Source organism: Schistocerca nitens, chromosome 1 (assembly GCF_023898315.1).
Source record: "Schistocerca nitens isolate TAMUIC-IGC-003100 chromosome 1, iqSchNite1.1, whole genome shotgun sequence".
In the NCBI taxonomy this organism is placed as follows: Eukaryota; Metazoa; Arthropoda; class Insecta; order Orthoptera; family Acrididae; genus Schistocerca; species Schistocerca nitens.
Genome location: NC_064614.1, coordinates 523,618,614 through 523,639,582, shown reverse-complemented (window position 1 = coordinate 523,639,582; position 20,969 = coordinate 523,618,614). Strand labels below are relative to the sequence as shown.

The following is a 20,969-nucleotide window of genomic DNA, read 5'->3' as shown; positions in this document are numbered from 1 at the left end:
ACCAATTATTACTATACAATTTATGTATCCTTCAGAACCTTTACTTTCATTCCACTGACCAAAATAAGAGGATATTTACCCAGTTCCCATCCCTCTTGAACTCCTCTTGTTTAACATTGTAAAATATGAAGTGCAAGAAATTAAAAATTTTCAGAGCAGCTGAAACGAACCAATATCGGTATGACATGTCTTGACCTCAGGCTGACATATTTACAGGCTTGTATGAATTTTGTAACATTCTTATTGAATTTATCTGATCATTTTAAAGCTAAATTTATTATACTATCAGTAATTTCATTACATCTATGCTCAGATTCAAATGTTACTAATTGCATAACATAAAACAAACAGTTCTCATTTTGTAAGTCCAGAATACCTTTCACAAGAAGTGAAGGTAGCTTTCTGTTTGCATTTATCGAGAGAACACATACATCAGGAACATTTCCTAACTAATAATCTTAATGATCTTCCCCCATGAACCATGGACCTTGCCGTTGGTGGGGAGGCTTGCGTGCCTCAGCGATACAGATGGCCGTACCGTAGGTGCAACCACAACGGAGGGGTATCTGTTGAGAGGCCAGACAAACATGTGGTTCCTGAAGAGGGGCAGCAGCCTTTTCAGTAGTTGCAGGGGCAACAGTCTGGATGATTGACTGATCTGGCCTTGTAACATTAACCAAAACGGCCCTGCTGTGCTGGTACTGCGAACGGCTGAAAGCAAGGGGAAACTACAGACGTAATTTTTCCCGAGGACATGCAGCTTTACTGTATGATTAAATGATGATGGCGTCCTCTTGGGTAAAATATTCCAGAGGTAAAATAGTCCCCCATTCGGATCTCCGGGCGGGGACTACTCAAGAGGACGTCGTTATCAGGAGAAAGAAAACTGGCATTCTACGGATCGGAGCATGGAATGTCAGATCCCTTAATCGGGCAGGTAGGTTAGAAAATTTGAAAAGGGAAATGGATAGGTTCAAGTTAGATATAGTGGGAATTAGTGAAGTTCGGTGGCAGGAGGAACAAGACTTTTGGTCAGGTGATTACAGGGTTATAAATACAAAATCAAATAGGGGTAATGCAGGAGTAGGTTTAATAATGAATAAAAAAATAGGAGTGCGGGTTAGCTACTACAAACAGCATAGTGAACGCATTATTGTGGCCAAGATAGACACAAAGCCCATGCCTACTACAGTAGTACAAGTTTATATGCCAACTAGCTCTGCAGATGATGAAGAAATTGATGAAATGTATGACGAGATAAAAGAAATTATTCAGGTAGTGAAGGGAGACGAAAATTTAATAGTCATGGGTGACTGGAATTCGTCAGTAGGAAAAGGGAGAGAAGGAAACATAGTAGGCGAATATGGATTGGGGGGAAGAAATGAAAGAGGAAGCCGCCTTGTAGAATTTTGCACAGAGCATAACTTAATCATAGCTAACACTTGGTTCAAGAATCATAAAAGAAGGTTGTATACCTGGAAGAATCCTGGAGATACTAATAGGTATCAGATAGATTATATAATGGTAAGACAGAGATTTAGGAACCAGGTTTTAAATTGTAAGACATTTCCAGGGGCAGATGTGGATTCTGACCACAATCTATTGGTTATGAACTGCAGATTGAAACTGAAGAAACTGCAAAAAGGTGGGAATTTAAGGAGATGGGACCTGGATAAACTGAAAGAACCAGAGGTTGTACAGAGTTGCAGGGAGAGCATAAGGGAACAATTGACGGGAATGGGGGAAAGAAATACAGTAGAAGAAGAATGGGTAGCTCTGAGGGATGAAGTAGTGAAGGCAGCAGACGATCAAGTAGGTAAAAAGACGAGGGCTAATAGAAATCCTTGGGTAACAGAAGAAATATTGAATTTAATTGATGAAAGGAGAAAATATAAAAATGCAGTAAATGAAGCAGGCAAAAAGGAATACAAACGTCTCAAAAATGAGATCGACAGGAAGTGCAAAATGGCTAAGCAGGGATGGCTAGAGGACAAATGTAATGATGTAGAGGCTTGTCTCACTAGGGGTAAGACAGATACTGCCTACAGGAAAATTAGAGACCTTTGGAGAGAAGAGAACCACTTGTATGAATATCAAGAGCTCAGATGGCAACCCAGTTCTAAGCAAAGAAGGGAAGGCAGAAAGGTGGAAGGAATATATAGAGGGTTTATACAAGGGCGATGTACTTGAGGACAATATTATGGAAATGGAAGAGGATGTAGACGAGGACGAAATGGGAGATAAGATACTGCGTGAAGTGTTTGACAGAGCACTGAAAGACCTGAGTCGAAACAAGGCCCCGGGAGTAGACAACATTCCATTAGAACTACTGATGGCCTTGGGAGAGCCAGTCATGACAAAACTCTACCATCTGGTGAGCAAGATGTACGAGACAGGCGAAATACCCACAGACTTCAAGAAGAATATAATAATTCCAATACCAAAGAAAGCAGGTGTTGACAGATGTGAAAATTACCGAACTATCAGTTTAATAACTCACAGCTGCAAAATACTAACGCGAATTCTTTACAGACGAATGGAAAAACTGGTAGAAGCGGACCTCGGGGAAGATCAGTTTGGATTCCGTAGAAATGTTGGAACACGTTAGGCAATACTAACCTTACGACTTATCTTAGAAGAAAGATTAAGAAAAGGCAAAGCTACGTTTCTAGCATTTGTAGACTTAGAGAAAGCTTTTGACAACGTTAACTGGAATACTCTCTTTCAAATTCTGAAGGTGGCAGGGGTAAAATACAGGGAGCGAAAGGCTATTTACAATTTGCACAGAAACCAGATGGCAGTTATAAGAGTCGAGGGACATCAAAGGGAAGCAGTGGTTGGGAAAGGAGTGAGACAGGGTTGTAGCCTCTCCCCGATGTTATTCAATCTGTATATCGAGCAAGCAGTAAAGGAAACAAAAGAAAAATTCAGAGTAGGTATTAAAATTCATGGAGAAGAAGTAAAAACTTTGAGGTTCGCCGATGACATTGTAATTGTGTCAGAGACAGCAAAGGACTTGGAAGAGCAGTTGAACGGAATGGACAGTGTCTTGAAAGGAGGATATAAGATGAACATCAACAAAAGCAAATGAGGATAATGGAATGTAGTCAAATTAAATCGGGTGATGCTGAGGGGATTAGATTAGGAAATGAGATACTTAAAGTAGTAAAGGAGTTTTGCTATTTAGGGAGTAAAATAACTGATGATGGTCGAAGTAGAGAGGATATAAAATGTAGACTGGCAATGGCAAGGAAATCATATCCGAAGAAGAGAAATTTGTTAACATCGAGTATAGATTTAAGTGTCAGGAAGTCGTTTCTGAAAGTATTTGTACGGAGTGTAGCCATGTATGGAAGTGAAACATGGACGATAACTAGTATGGACAAGAAGAGAATAGAAGCTTTCGAAATGTGGTGCTACAGAAGAATGCTGAAGATAAGGTGGGTAGATCACGTAACTAATGAGGAGGTATTGAATAGGATTGGGGAGAAGAGAAGTTTGTGGCACAACTTGACTAGAAGAAGGGATCGGTTGGTAGGACATGTTTTGAGGCATCAAGGGATCACAAATTTAGCATTGGAGGGCAGCGTGGAGGGTAAAAATCGTAGAGGGAGACCAAGAGATCAATACACTAAGCAGATTCAAAAGGATGTAGGTTGCAGTAGGTACTGGGAGATGAAGAAGCTTGCAAAGGATAGAGTAGCATGGAGAGCTGCATCAAACCAGTCTCAGGACTGAAGACCACAACAACAACAACAATCTTAATGATATAAGCAACTTTATAAAAAACATTGTTATTGAACTGATTATATGAATTTCAATACTAAAAGCTAAAAGTCACATAAAACTTTATGTTGCAATGTGAGAAGAATGAATTAATATGTAATTTCATGATACCAGTCTGTATGTTTCGGATTGTAATCCATAAATTTTCTGTCTGCACTCTACATCTACACCTGTACTCTGCAAATCTCAATTAGGGGCATGGCAAAGGGTATGTCCCATTGTACCAGTTATTAGGGTTTCTTCCCATTCAATTCACATAAAGAGTGAGGGAAGAATGACTGCTTGAATGCCTCTGTGCATGCAATAATTATTCTAATCTTACCCTCATTATCCCCATGTGAGAGATACACAGGGGTTGTAGTATATTACTAGAGTCATCATTTAAAGCCAGTTCTTGAAACTTCATTGAGAGACTTTCTCAGGATAGTTTACGTCTATCTTCAAGAGTCTTCCAGTTCAGTTCCTTCAGTATCTCTGTATTACTCTCCCATTGGTCAAACCTGTGACCATTCATGTTGCCCTTCTCTGTATGTGTAATATCCCCTGTTGGTCCTATTCAGTACAGATCCCACACATTTGAGCAATATTTTAGAACCAGTAGCACAAGTGATTTGTAAGCAATCTCCGTTGCAGACTAATTCCACTTCCCCACTATTTTACAAATAAACCGAAGTCTACCACCTGATTCACCCACAACTGAACCTATGTGATTGTTTCATTTCATATCCCTATAAAGTTTTACACTCAGGTATTTGTACGAGTTGGCCAATTCCAAACGTGACCCATTGACATTATAGTCATCGGATACTACATTTTTGGTTTTGTGAAGTGCACAATTTTACATTTCTAAACATTTAAAGCAAGTTGCCAGTCTTCACACCTCTTTGAAATCTTATTAAGATCTGACTGAATATTTATACATCTTCTTTCAGACAGTACTTCATCATAGATAACTACAGCATCTGCAAAAAGCCTGAGGTTACTATTAATATTGTCTGCAAGTTCACTGATATGCAACATAACAGCAATGGTCCCAACACACTTCCCTGGGGCACACCTAAAAGTTATTTCTACATCTGACAATGACACACTATCCAGGATAACACACTGTGTCCTCTCTACCAAGAAGTCCTCAATCCAGTAACAAATTTCACTTGACAGCTCATATGATGATACTTTTAACGATAAGCGTAGGCGTGGTACTGTGTCAAATGCCTTTCAGAAACCAAGAAATACCACATCTATCAGACTGTCCTGATCCAAAGCCCTCAGCATGTCATACGAGGAAAGTGCTAGTAGGAGCCTCACACAATCGATGCCCTCAGAATCCACACCAAGCAGGTCTTTTCGTTCAAGACACCTCATCATGTTTCAGCTCAGAATATGTTCCAAGATTCCACAACAAATCAATATTGGAGACATTGGACGGTAGTCCTGTGGATCACTCCCACCTCCCCTCCTGCAATAATGGACAACTTAGCCAGTGACTGTTAAACCAATATATAAGCAGTGGCGAATCAGCCATCGTGGTCTTTCAGTTTTCGGACAGTTTTTGTGAGGCTGTTTGGTTGCAATTTTGTAACTGTATTATGGAATAAATAAGTAATTCTGAAAGAGAACACTGGGTCAACTCTAATTTCTTGAAATTTCTCTTGCCACTACCAAATCATTAGCTACACTGTCAAGAAATCGGCAAGCTGCAACAAATTCTGGTGAAGCAGATACTTGCAAAATATTTTACAGCTACTGCAGCATCAGAGATCGCCAAGAAACAAAGATGAGAATTTGCTATTAACTGCTGTGCCCTGTTGTATTTCTCAGTGTATGTGCCCTATACAGAAAATTATGTCAATGTCACAAATTTCACTTAATGTTAAAAAATTGAATTAATTTGAGCTTCTCTTAAATCATGTCAGTTTCTTTTATGAGTTTAATGATTTAAAATTTCAGGGTGAAGCAAAATTCATGCACTTGGGCTTCGCAGCGCGACTCCTCACACGCCAGCGATAAAAAAATCTCTCACAAAATTTTGTCTGGCGAGTACATCCAGCAGAAAAAAGATGTTAGAGAGTGGCAATCTGGCAACACTGTAACGACATGTATGGCAACTACCTCTGACAGCACATTTTAGTTGTGCATTACAGTTGGTGCACTGGATAGAATTTTGGATTAGCATGCAGGATGACGATGGTTCGATCTGAGTCGAGGCATACGTTTTTTATTTGGTAAATGTAGTCCAGGTGGTATGGTACCTGGTATCTTAATCGTCAACAGCGATTGCAGTGGGTCCTCTACAAAACATTTGTACTTACATAATGCAATCGTAGAAATGGAAGATTAGTCAACTTTGAAAGAGGCTCTTCTTTCCATGTTGTGGGCGTGAATTTATTCACACCATTTCATCTACTACCGTAGATGCGAAACCTGTTTTCCTTATACCCTCCTCCAGTAGTTCGAAGATTAGCAGCAACTATTATTCTTACCTTGTTCAGGTACATCACATTTTGTTGGGCCTTATATTACCAGTAGGACTAGCAACGTGCTTTGCAAATAATGTCCACACTGTGTTACTATTTGTATATGTTATCACCATGATCCCACTAATTATGTCTTTCAACAATGATTCTGGTAACCATATGCTGTTTTGTCCATTTCTCATATTATTACTCTATCAATAGGATTGTGGAAACATCACGTCTATTACCATTAGGGAAACAGTGTAATTCGAAACTGAACATTTCACAATTAGCGGTGTCGGGATGAATCATACACAACAATATCTGTCAGACGGGCAATGCCGTTAGATGGAACAATGCGCAGGACTGACGGCGTGTTTATACTGTATGTGCTGTCCACCAGACAGGGACTAGTTGCGAGCGAAGTAATGTGCCCATGACAGATTGCAGTGTACATGTGTACACATATCGAATTTTCTCATTGTATACTTCAAAACCAGTGTGGCAGACGTATGGCATACACAAACAATGAATATGTGGATATGCTTCTGGTCGTTCGTGCATCTGATAACCGGACTGGTGTTGCCATTCATGAATATGCTGCTAGATATCCTTGTCGACACCATCCAGATAAAAGTATGTTTCGTCTTCTGGAGCTGTGCCTTCGGGTGTTACGTTCTCTCCTTACAGCATTGTGTGAAAAAGGTCATCCACTGACTCGCCATACTCCAGCTACTGAGGAAGCTATTCTGGAGGTCATACACCAAGAACCTCAGCAATGTACACGTAGCACAGCAAGGCAGCTGCATGTCTTGCAATGCCCGGTCATTAACGTGCTGCACGGGCATGGGCTGCACCCCTATCATTATGCTTTCAAGCAAAACCTGCATCCAGCAGATCGTCATCAGCAGATGCAATTCTGTGAATGGTTCCAACAACAAAAGGAAGCCAACGATGACTTTGTGAACACCATAATATGGTTGGATGAACCAGCATTCGCTCATGAGAGTGTGTTCAATATGCACAATGCCCACCATTGTGTGAGGTTGACCTGCATGTCACCCACGACCGTGGATATCAAGTTCGATTTGGTATCAACATCTGGGCCAGAATATTGGGGTGATAGGTGTTTGGGCCGCTACATGCTGCCTGACTGGTTGACTGTACGAAGGTATCATGCATTCGTCTCAAACTATCTATCTAATGCACTGGAAGACGTTACACTACATGTTGGGCAGAGGATATGGTTCCAACATGATGGTGCACCTCCACACTCTGGAATTAATATGAGACAATATTTGGACAGACCATTTCCAGGGAAATGGCTCAGATGTGGAGGTCCTGTTGTATGACCACCACGTTCACACGACCTAATTCCCCTGGGTTTCTTCCTGTGGGGACACCTGAACGAGCAAGTGTATTCTACTCCGCCCACGAATGTGGAAGAATTGGTAGGGCGTGTTCATGCTGCTCTTTTTACTGTGGACGCAGCTTTGCTGCAAAGGGTCCACAGGTGAATGATACAGCGAGTTGCGCAATGTTTGGATATGCAGGGAGGACGCTTTGAGCACCTATTTTTCTGGGGACAATGTATTCTGTTTGTTAAGGTCATTTAGTCATTAATATGAACATTATTATTGTCACTAGTTGCTAATGTGCGACATCTGAGTGCTCATATTGCATGTAGTATAAATTACAAGTAGATGTTGTGTTACTGTATTGTGCTATCATCTTTAACATCTCGAAACTGATATTGATTTTGTAGTTATTAAGTCTTATGACAGGTTATTTGTTTCAATTGTCTATTCCTTACAAAATATCACAAATTTAGAATACATGTGAGCTAAGAAACGGTGCATATTACAACAGGAAATGTCGGAATGAAACTAGAAAAAAAAAAAAAAAAAAGAAAAAAGAAAAAAAAAAAAGCGCCCCAACGCAGGTTGGAAACCTTGACCTCCTGCATGCTAACATAAAACTCTGTTCACTGCACCAACTGTACAGCACAACTAATATATGCCGACAGAGATAGTTACCATACATGTGGTTACAGTGTTGCCAGATTGCCACTCTTTAATGTCCTTTTTCTGCTCGATGTACTCGCTGGACAAAATCTTGTGAGAGACATTATTTTTATCGTCAGCCTGTGAGGAGTTGCGCTGTGAAGCCCGAGTGCGCAAATTTCGCTTCACCCTGGATATATTCCCTGTGTCAATGGTTTTATTTATAGGTTTGAGACATTTTTTCCCACAACCCTTAGACTACAGTGTGCAATCTCCAAGTTTCACATTGTTTGTATGATTAATAAACAAAAAAGTTATTTTCAAAATGTAAGCAGGAGTCATTTTATTGCTGTCGCAATGCTCAAAATGACAAGCCTACCGATCATTCAAGTAGCATAAAAATGGAAACAGAGAGAGAAAATACTAAAATTTGCTATTGTTTACTTGGGTCCATAGGGAGCCCCATTTCATTCAATTCTGAGATGTTGAGCGATAAAATCTTTCTTTTATGGTTGAACTGCCAAGGAATGACCCACAGGAGGCCTGCACAACTCATTTACAACTTCTCACTTTGATTCTATATGGTGACAACAGTGCCCTGCACCATCTTTTAGTGTCTGATGGAAAACTTCATTATTTGATTTTTTTATAGTGATCTCAATAGGCCATTTCATTTGTTGCCCTCATGTCACTTTGGTACTCCGCAGTAAACCAATGGCGGAAAACATGTACGATAGGTGACTCCAGTTATTTCCCCCCTCCTTTTTCTGGTAGAAGATCAAAGATTCATAGAGCTACAATTAGGAAATGTGTGAATCATCTGTATATAAAGCACATAGTTTCACTTTTCAGACCCTTCTAATAAATAAAAAAAAATGTATTTACAGATTATGTGATGCCTTACTTCTGAAGTTAAAACACTTGTGGCGGTGATAATATGTATTACCATTCTGGCAATAAGTCATTCAGCTCTATAAAAGTCATATAGCTGCCAACCACCCCTATACCTCCTTACATTTATTTATTATGTCGTATAGACTAACTGATCTGAAGCAGGCCTTGTAATTTTCTTATTCAGCAACTATGTACAAATATTGCTGACTTACCTTGCATCTGAACGAGGAATTCTGTTTTTATGCGCCTTGCTGATTCTGATTCATTGTCAGAACGTGATGAGCACAATGAATCCACTTCATCAATAAATATTATACTTGGTTTGCGTTGTCTAGCTAGCTCAAACAGATTCTTCACCAATCTTTCAGATTCTCCCAGCCACTTAGACACCAGGTCGGAAGAAGAAACGGAGAAAAATGTTGAATTGTCAGCTTCAGTTGCTACAGCTTTAGCTAAATATGATTTACCAGTACCTGGTGGCTGGAAGAAATACATACATTCAAAATGAATAACAGAATATAACAATGGCTGAACTGTTGTTGATAAGTATGAATAAATTTTATTACATGTAATCATCATACAGTTACAATTCTGTAGCTTCTGAGTAGTAATGAAGACAATTGGGTGTTATACTACAAATACAACAACTTAAAAAATTGCCATTCACTTCCTGTACAGAACATCCCAGGACAGCGATGTAGGATGTGCGAAAATTAATCGTGAAATAATAGTGGTGATAGAGATAAGTTACTCACAGACAACTAATCCGAATGCACACTGAAAGTAAAGTTGTTCTCAAACCGGAAGCTGGTTTGAACACCCCAGTGCTTTACAAGACGTGGTCCTTTTCAAGATGATGTGGTCTTTTCTTCCAACTACTGAACTGACTGACTCAGCTTGTTAGATGGGAAACTACAGTTTAGAGTGGAGTCTGAATCAGTGAGCAACTCAGCATTTTTTGCATACACTAAAATTATTGCTACTGACTGGGGATTAAAATCCAGATCTTTGGATTTATAGTATGGTACTTATTCACTGAGCCACAGCCTACACTGTCATGCGAAAAGACTGCCACATGTCTATCATGTGAAGTGCAGAGCTCTCAATATTCATGAAAACAAATTTTACATGAAATACATAATATTTCGGTAGTTTAGCTAACGAATATACATACTGTTTACATGCTCAGTTCTCTTGGTCTTTCTTTCCTTTATTCAAGTAATATTGGGAGAAATAAGACCTGCTTTAACAACACAATGCAAAACCATCACACATGACGTAGCTGGAAATCAACTTTATCAAATGGTTCTTTATGAACTACCCTGTCTGCCTTAATGCATCATTGCTAAAGCCTGACTAAGATAAGAAATTCATTCAGCTACAGATCAAGCAGGGAAACATGAACACAGATAGCCAGGTTGACACTGGAACAACAACAATAATATGAAAGCATTCAAGGATTAAGCAGAAAATTCTTACAGATGCACTGATGGAATAAGAAGTTAAGAAGAAAGGAAGAGCAATCTTTAATAGCCTTGTGATGACAAGGGCTTTAGAGATGGAGTACAAATTCTGACAGGAAGAAAATAAACTGCTGTATTTTCAAAGAAGCTCTCCATGCATTTACCTTAAGTAAGTGATTTAGGCAAACCTCTGAAAGCTGTATCTAGATGGTTGAAGGGGATTTCATTCCCAAATAAAGCAAGTATTGTAGAGCATGTTTCACTGGTAGAACTCTGGAATACTTATGCAGAAACTGGTTCTGTGTCAAAGAATACATCAAAGACATGCCTACTGCTGCAGTGTCTGCTCTGTGACTGGGTAATGTGTGTCCTCAGTGCAGACTTCTGGTTTGTGATTTATAATTGCTGGTAGCTTTCTGACAGTAGTGTTAATACAAAAAACAGAACATGTATTGCACACTGGCTGACATATGACAACATAATAATATTGATGGCTCTCCAAGTGATAACATGTTTAGCTAGAAATGTCCCAGACAGAGGAAGAGCGATGAACATATAGGCCAAATTTTGCTGCAGTAGCAGCAGCTCACAAACATGACTGTGTCAAGTATATGGTTTAAAGGGAAAGCTGTTGCCTGTTTATCTCTGCCATTTTTGTTTTTATTGGATTTGAACTCTAACTTAATACTTGCATCACTTCGTTTATGTTTGTTCACTTTTTAAAAATATATACACAATCAGAACATTACCATCTGACCACTACAGCTGCAGAAATTTTTATTCCTTGCGAGACTAATTAAAAAGGAGAGCTCATTTACAAGTGAATCACGCACATAAATAACACTGAGACTTTTTTTTATTATGACCAAAAATGGATGGCGCAAGGCCAATATGGCACAAAATGTGTGAGTAGAAGCACGTAGATGGCCCTGTTAAGTTCCTAGACTATCTTGCCTGAGGGGGACCACATGAAAAGGTAAAAAAACACTATAAAGATTTTCGAGTAGATTGTGGGCGGATTTTTGAGCAACAATGGCCAAGTTAGTGAGTGCAATGGACAAGTGCACCGACTGGCAATTTGCCAGCTCTGGTTCAATTCTTGCTGTTATTGTATTCCCCCCCCCCCTACCCCCCTCCAATGTTACACTCTGAACTGGTTGGTTGGTTTGTGGGGGTTGAAGGGACCAGACTACAAAGGCCATCGGTCCCACGCTTTGAACTATAAAATTTAAATAGTTCAATTTATATATTCCCTTCAGTCACGACTACTATAATTAATTAATATATTTAAACAGTTAATTTGCATAATTTGGTGATTTATTAAAGAGTAAAACTACTGAAAATTCTAGAAATAAATTCTATTGTTCACACTATGCACATTTTATTCCACTATTTTTTGAGCAAGAACACTTTTCCAAAATATGCCTCAGAGGAAAGTATACTTCATTCAAGCTTTTAAATGAAGGCCTTTCCTCTGTCAGTTTCGATGAATAACATGCATCAGGAGCAGTAAACTGATGCTGCACAACTGAGTGTATTATAATTGCATTTTATTCTTACAATAATTCTCAACCTTGTAGCAATTCAGGAGCATCTTAGAGTCTTTTATGCATCATAACACAATGAGAAATCTGCTTGGCCACCCCACGATCCACCACTAGAAGGAATTTGTTGTTAGCAACAATGGTTTTAATGCAGTCTCCAAAACTTTTGCCTGAACCTCTTTTGTTAGTTTTCCTGACTTGGAGTAAGTAATAACAACATTCTTATATTGCTGTTGTAATTTCTTGATAGTGCCAACAACTGGAGGACCAAATTTACTGACAGGCTCTCGCATACATAAAATACATGGGCTAAAGTTTCCACACAGCGGTTAAACTGTACTATGCTGTGTAAGATTAAGTGACCAGATGTCCCATTTTGAATGGGACAGTAGCATTTTTCAAATTGCTCTCCCAGTGTCCCAACTGATTTCGTCAGGTCACTTCTCTGTCCCATTTTATTAGAAAGTGGCTTTATTATTTTATTCTCTATGTTATACTATGTAATTTTAAATCTTTATGCTCATAATTGCTAAGAATGAAAGTTATGTTACTGATGGACAAAATTTGTTATGAGTAACAAATCATCTAAATGACCATACTGTCGACATTGTTTTGTTTCCCACACTTCACTTTGATAATTCGATTCCATTCTCTCAGTGACAGTCTGAGTGTGATGTGCATCGTTTTGGCAGTTCCGTGAGAGATTCAAGATGCCAAAATGAAAATGTGTGTTCACTGCTGCACTGCGCTGATAAATCATGAAATATTTAAGTCTTTTTTACTTATAATTTATCTTCTATCATACGAACACAATCACAAAGAAAACACTTTCCAATTCTGCAGTTCACTGCATCATTTGTAACACTGAGTTTTGCATGTACCTTAGAGGGAAGAGCGACACTGAGCAACATCCAAGTGCAAGTAAACATTAAATGGTGGATATTGCTGCTGTGTCATCCGGAAGTGTAACTTCATTTTTCCAGCCAAATTCCGCAACAGACTGCAAACTGCACTTGGCTGCAATTGAAGGAGCCTGGGCTTATCATGTGGTTGAAGAAAATCATAGTTTTCACTCAAATGACTGTACTTCGAAAGTAGTAAGAAATTTATTTGAACAGAATTTCTCTTGAAGTTGCACAAACACTGAAGCCATTGTTGTGATTGTATTTGCCTCTCAGTCTTGTGAAATGTTACAAAAACAGTTGCAGGAAGTCAGTTATGTTACAGTGTTTACAGATGCTTCCAATCACAGGGAGAAAAAGATTTTTCCTGTGCGATTAGGAACTTTTTACCATTACAGGTCATCTGTGTCCAAATTTTGGAACTTTATGAACGTCCTGGGGAAATAGCAAATATTGTTACCAATTACCTGTCTGATGTGCTTGCAAAAAACAACCTAGATAGCACAATAATTGTGTTCTGTAGTGATTGTACCAATAGCAATTTTGATGGGATAGCACATAAAGGAACAAGAAATATTTTTCACAAATTTAAAATGGTAAAGAATCCTTGGGGTTGGATATGCAGAACATATAGTGCACAGCACAATTAAGACTGGTGCAAATTCTTTACCTATTGATATAGGAATGGTTGTTCACAAAAATTTGTCATCATCTTCACACACGTACTGTATGAGTATAATCACTGAACGATTTCCCCTGCTTTGCTGAGGTTGAGTAAAGGAAATTATTAGGTTATGGTAACACTAGATGATTAGCATTAACATGAGCACTTTGAAGAGTTCTTGCACTTTTTGAAGGATTAGACAGGGAAACTGTCCAGTGACAGTAAAATTCTGTTTTGAAACCCCACTGGCAAAAGCTGTTATTCTTTTTATCCACAACTGAGCCACAACTTTCCACTAGCCGATCTCCAGATATAAGTTGAGTTTATACAGGTGTTGAAGGAGCCAAGGCTCTTTCCACGTTGAAAGAAAATATGACAGAAAGAAAAAGGAGAACCATTTTATCCCAGGTGTTGTAAAATGTGCTCTATATGAATTAGAAGATGAAAGTGAGGTGGAAGTAGATTTCCAAAAAGCAGAATATGTTTTCTATAACACAGACTAACAGATCTTAAGTGTATGAGATATTTGTAAGGAGCATGCTTAACAATGTCCTAAAATGGAGTGGTGTTGAAATATATATGCCAATGACTAGAGCTGCATCTACGAATCAACAAATATAAATGATAATGCCACTTTCAGTGAATTTGTTTATGTTGAGCAATTTGCTACTGCAGACAAAATTGATCAGTGGAATAATGAGTGAAAAGAAGTTCATTTGAAATCATTGGAAATGTTTCAATATTTCTCCTCTCAAATATTGTCATTCAGCATCTTTTCTAAGGTGGTAGAATTTAGACGATCACTGTGAGGTACTAATGTACCTGTAGAGTGTTAAAAAAACAACCACAATTTAAAGTTGTAAAGCTGAAAACACTGTTGCTTGCCAATATAAATTTCACATACAGCTGCATTGAGTTTTTCAATTACCTGAAGCACATTGAGAAACTTCTGGAGAAAATTCATTCTTCAGAAAAATTTGTCCAATAACAAACAGTTTTACAATTTATGTAGAAGATAATTGTTTTGGTGTTGATATTTACAGTAATAGTAATGTTGTACATATTATTTTGCATTTTGTAATAACACTGCCTTTGTCATTATGAATACATTGAGTACTGGGAAATTTTATTTTTTACTAATAATAAACACATAAATAACATTCTAGATTTTCTAGTTGTATTAACTTGAAAGTGGCCTAAGGTTAACACACACACACACACACACACACACACACACACACACACACGAGAGAGAGAGAGAGAGAGAGAGAGAGAGAGAGAGAGAGAGAGAGACCGACCCACAGCTATTGCTACAGGACTCAAACATGCAATAGAACCATCAGTGATAATGCCTTTTCTATTTTAACTGGAAATGTTTAAGGGAGAATATTGGTGAAATTTTTTAGAAAATTTTCATTAAAAGTTGTAATTTCGATATTTTTACCTACAGAATGTTGCTATGGAAGACAACTGAAATCGTGAACCACCAGAAATGTATCATTTAAAACAAGTCCTGTTAAGATGGAGATCAATTAATTAAAAAAATAAGTAAAAGTTAGAAACAAACCCGAGTTTGAGAATTTCCAGTCAGGGTGCTTGACCACTGTGCCCTGCCACTGACTTGACCACTGTTGCTCAAAAATCTCTGATACGCTAATCAGAAACATTTAGAGGGGATTTTACCTTTTCCTATGGCCAACTCAGGCAAGATATTCTAGGAACCTGGAACTTGATTCTACTGGCACAGTTCATCCCAAATCAGTGGACTCCATCCTGCACTCTCCCCTTCTAAGCATTTTAAGCTATGAGGCTCCCATGCTGAACATGTTTGTGATGCTTGCCAAGTTAGGGATCAGAATGACACATTGAAAAAAATAAATAAAAGAAATAATTGAGTTGTGTAGCTGTGTGCTTCAGTGTACTGGTATTTCCTCTTCTTTGTAGGCAGAGAGTAAAAATTGCTTTTCACACTTTTCAGTGGACTGGAAATAATAATAATAATAATAAATGAACAAAAAATAATAATAATAATAATAATAATAATAAAATTTGCAAGGAAATTGCATTTCCTGATGAGAGCAAGAATCTTAAGCACTAACATAAACATCTTTTGTAATTAACCTTTTTTAGATGGAGGAAGCATGCCAAATAGTGTGTGTGTTTCATTAAGACAACTGATATTTTATTTCACTAAAATGAAACACATTGGTGACAAAAATACTTATTTGCTTGGGGTTGCAAGGCGAACTTAAAATATCTTCACTGATTTCAGAAATAACCTCACAAAAAAGTAGGCCTATTGAAAGAAGTGTGTGGGGTGGGGAAGAATTGTGTAAACCAACACTGAAGGTGACTGCCATAAAATGTTGGTTCTACTGTGTTTATATTGGCAGTTATTACCCACTTCATTACATTTATTATTTTACAGGTGGTGTGTGATTTTTATTTTGAGAAATATATGGGTACATAGCGTACAAACCGCCACAATTTTCTTCTTCTTCTTATTGACCATACTTTCTAGCATATAAACTATTTTTGAAGTGCCAAGAATGTACTGCAACTAGTAAAATGTCTATAAAACGCCACTGTACAATGTACTTGCAGTGAGACAGTCACAACTCCTGAAATCCATCGCCTGTAGCCTCTGGCCCACTTAGGAGCACCGCAGTCCTGGGTCCATGGATAAATCCTGAACATCAGCTGCATTATGCCACACACAAACAGACCCGGTCTGCAGGCAGATAGGTGAGACTAGATCTGACAGGCAGGGCCTGCATGTTAGTGGGAAACAACGGGCTTCAGATCAGCAGGCCCAATCCATTACAGATACCTGCAGAAATGGCCTCCGCTTTTAGCGTATCGTGGAAATCCACTCGTGTGATCAGCTACTTACGAGCCACACACAGCATGTTAATGAATTGAGACCACGGTGATCAATCCATGCAACAGATAACTTGTTCAAATATTCTGAGAATCAATAATAATGAGGATATGTAGCAATTCACCATAAAGATGATTGCTGAGCCACAGACAGGCAGTAGAGAAGACAATCATACTCTCGCAACTAAATTTTCAGCCATAGCCTTTGTCAGAAAACGAGAGCACATACACACATTGAAACTATCACTCAGACTCAACTCAAGTTTACATGACCGCTGTCTCTGGCCGCTGCATCTACAGTATCTGAAAATCAGATTCAAACAAACCACTCCTCACGCCTCCCTGCCTCTTATCGGCAGCTGCCAAGCTAGTGGCAAGAAGTAGTGGCAGCACTGGTTGCAAGCTGAGGGGAGAAGTAGTAGTAATGAGGGAGTAAGAAAGCAGCGCATTTACTCAGCTGCACCCAGCCAGCGACGATGCATGACACCTCAGTAAACAAACCATTTCATCTACCGAGACAAAAATGGGATTTTTACAGTGTTTTTTTTTCTTTCAAATTTCCCTAATATTTCCCTGATTTACCTGACAGTTTGAAATTCCCTGAATATTCCCTGATTTCTAGAACCTGTGTCAAGCCTGAAAAAATGGGAAAGCATAGGAAACACAACAAGTGAAAGTGAATAAGTTACTCTTACCGTCATTCTCTTTATATTGTTCAAAATATGAAATTAGAACAATTTAAATTTTGCCTATTTAAAAATCTGAAATAATTGTTTTTGTTCCTTTTTAACTGTAGTGAGCTTGCTTGTCTCTCCACGGTACACAAAGCATCAAACGCTCTATTGTCACCTGATGCACTACTAATGTACTGCCTCAATATGTTGACGGTTTCCATAGTTTCTCTACTGATTGGCACAACTGGTTTTTGGTATCATCCTCTTCACCAATCACCTCTCTCTTCCTTTCTTTATAATGTTGGTAATGATGCTATCTACTGTTGGTACTCTCAAGTGACGAATATTCTTGAAACATAGACAATGTGTCTAATCACAGAAAAATCTGTAGGCTCAGACAAATCTTCTTCCAGAGGTTGCAGTGTGTTTTCTGTGAACTCAAACCCTGCTTCCAAGAAACAGTTAGAAATAGTAACCAGTCACATCCATCCATCCAGGCTTTGGATACATAATACATAGCATCCAAAAGTGTTATGGTCATAGATTTTGGTTCCACGCCACTATCATGCACAAATAAAGCTTTCTGAACAAACATTTTTCTATATTTCCATTTAAATAAATGGATCTAATGGCTGAACCTCACTTGTACAATTAGGAGCCAGGAACATTAACTTAATATTTCTGAGCTGCACATTGTCAGAGTGTGCTGGACATCTGTCAAGGTGCAGTATTATTTTCCTATTTTTTGCCCCCATCTTAGGAAGATGGAATTGGTCATTCATGCAGTGTTGTACCAATTATGAAAGGAGTTAATTTTTCCAACTCATCAGCACTGGACATAAGTAAAGTGGCTATCCTCTGCTTACTCAGTTTGCCACCACGGCATTTCTCACCTTTAAAACATAAGGTCTTACTTAGTAATAAGCTGTAAAAAAGAAAGACTAGTTTCATCAACATTAAAAATAATTTTTACACCATAATCTTTAAAGATATTTTGCAATTTTTTTTCCATTGGTCCACAGTCCCACTATCAACACCATTTGATGTGAAGCTGGTGATCCCCACTTTTGCAGCAATCTGATGCACCTTTTCTCTCAGTATGTTGCAATGAAGTCTAATTCCTGTCATGCTCATGCTAACAAACCACTATGCAAGAAGTTTATCCAAATGATCATATGCTGATGGCCGACTTTATTTTTGCCTTTGAACCAGACTGTCTTGCATTAATTTCGATGCTGAGCAGTTTTCTCATAATCGAGTTCAGACTGGAAGCAGAAAGTCCTGGTTCCTTCGTTAGTTGAACTCGAGGTCCAACATTCGAACCTACACATTACAGAAACGTCATTTTTTTCTTCAGCCAAAATACATTTCCTATCTTTTCTAATCTTTTCACTCTTAGGCCCTGATTCAGGTTGCTACAGAATACTAGTGGTTGTTTGCTTATTATCACTGGTACGGTCTTTTCTTCGAAGTATCATTGTTAGAATTACAGCTCGCTTGTTGCATTCAAAGAAGCAGTTACTGGATGGAAAAATTAGAATATAAATTTTACTGACCACTGTTAGTGAAGTTTAATTTAATAGCACATTTTGTTTCAGAATTCTTAATTAACTATGCAGTAATCATTTTTATTTTTTTTAGAAACAAGAAGACTTCTTGCCTAGTTCTATTTGTGACATGATTCGGAACATTTCACATCGATTGTCTTCTGTTTTCAATAGTGACAACTTAAACGATCTGATAGTAATTAATCTAGTAGCAACCTTCATTCTCATCATTGCATTGTGTTACAACAGCTTTACTTTAATTTCAGAGTAATTTGTACAAATAAACACCATTTTTGAAGAAGGCCGTCTCTATAACGGGCTTTTGAGAACTGTAGTTACTTTCACTTGGAACACACTAATCCATTTTAGGTGTGAGCAGTTGTAAGTTTGTACAACCTGATGACGGACGTAAACATTTCTCCTCAAGATGCTCCATAACATGATAATTTCCACCCTCTTTCTCACCCAGATCGTCTCTGAAATGAGTGACCACCATGTTGGCAACAAGCTGTAGATTTTGTGCCTACTGACCTTTGTTTACAAAGACTGCTTACTTTAGTGTTTTAAGCAAATCTTGCATACTGTGCTTAACACTATGTTGTGTGACCAGTAACTTTGCATATAGTCTGTGTTTTCTGCTTTGTTCCAAGGCTGACTTTGAGCAGGACTACAAAGCACTTTTTGCAGGAATCTGTATGAAAATCAATGTTAAAGGTCATAATAACGTCATTTCCAGGAAATGTTGTAACATGGAATCCTTAATGACAGGAAATAATTGTATTGGAAAAAAAAAAAAAAAAAAAAAAAAATAGGACTTCTGTTGGAACCAACAAAAATGAAGGTAAAAAGCAGGAAAATGTAAAATGTGGGAACATAAAAACGGGGTTTTACTGTAATGAAGTTTCGTGTAACAGTGTGGAATGCATCTATCTGCTGAGAAATAAAAGAGAGAGAGGAGATTCAATTTTTGTTATGTTTAATCCCCTTCCTCTTCCGTTTAATGCTAGGAAGCAACACCACTCACAAACCATTCAAGCTCTCCCCAACAGTGCAATGTCCTAATCTGACAGTGTTCTTCTTCATAACGAGTTGCACTCTAATGGCACATGTTAACACACTAATTGTCAGTAACAATTGTTTGCTTTACTTTCAATTATAGTAAGTAGAATCCTCTCCATGGATACTACCTACACATTTTCTTACTTTAATTGAAACCATATCACTATTTAATAAAGTTTTGTTACTGCACATTTCTTACATCGTTCCATCCTGCCCTTGAGAGGGTCAGAAGCCAATTTATGTCATCAATGAACACTAAGGATTTTACATCATGAATTAACATTAAGAGAAATAAAGAAGATTTTTCTCTATTATGGCTATCACTTTCTAGATTACTGATGAAAGGAGATCCAGCTTGTCACAGCGAAGTTGTACCAGACTTACACAAGTGCTCATTGCTAAATCATAGTCACTTATATACTGACCAGATTTTGCACAAACTGCGGAAGAAATGCACTACACTAATATTTTCTACTTGCACGAAAAATAATCAATCATCCAAACTAGCAGCTGATTTCATTAGAACTAGGAGTAAGCTTTCTACTGAAAGTAAGTACCTGATGTCTGCTGAAATGATTAATGCCCTTTGAGGAGACCATTCTTCTTCATCCTTTTGCCACTTGCTCTGTATCCAACCCCTTCCATTTCAATGTCATCTACCTATTCTTATTTATTACTTCCTTCACATTTCCCCTCCCACTTTTCCGATTACTGATTCATTTCCACACAGAAAGTAGCATTAATTATTTTCGCAATTGGTCCCACGCTAAAAATGAGCGTCAATAGGGAGGGGAGGAGCAAGTAGGTTAGAAAATTTAAAAAGGGAAATGACCACGTTAAAGTTAGATATAGTGGGAATTAGTAAAATTCGGTAGCAGGAGGAACAGGACTCCTGGTGAGGTGAATATAGAGTTATAAATACAAAATCAAATAGGGGTACTGCAGGAGTAGGTTTAATAATGAGTAAAGAAAAAAGGAATGCAGATATGCTACTACGAACAGCATCGTGAACACATTATTGCAGCCAAGGTAGACATGAAGCCCACACCCAGCACAGTAGTACAAGTTTATATGCCAACTAATTCCACTAATGAGGA

At 38.2% G+C, this 20,969-nt stretch overlaps 1 protein-coding gene across 3 annotated transcripts in view; it reads right to left on the bottom strand.

Annotated features, from left to right (window-relative positions):
* The window catches only part of LOC126253342 (vacuolar protein sorting-associated protein 4), a 171,477-nt gene that overhangs the window by 66,472 nt on the left and 84,036 nt on the right, over positions 1–20,969 (bottom strand). For all 3 annotated transcript variants that reach the window (XM_049954620.1, XM_049954613.1, XM_049954628.1), the window contains exon 6: positions 9,352–9,619. In XM_049954620.1, the coding sequence (XP_049810577.1) occupies positions 9,352–9,619 (268 nt within the window). The remainder of the gene's footprint in view (positions 1–9,351; positions 9,620–20,969) is intronic.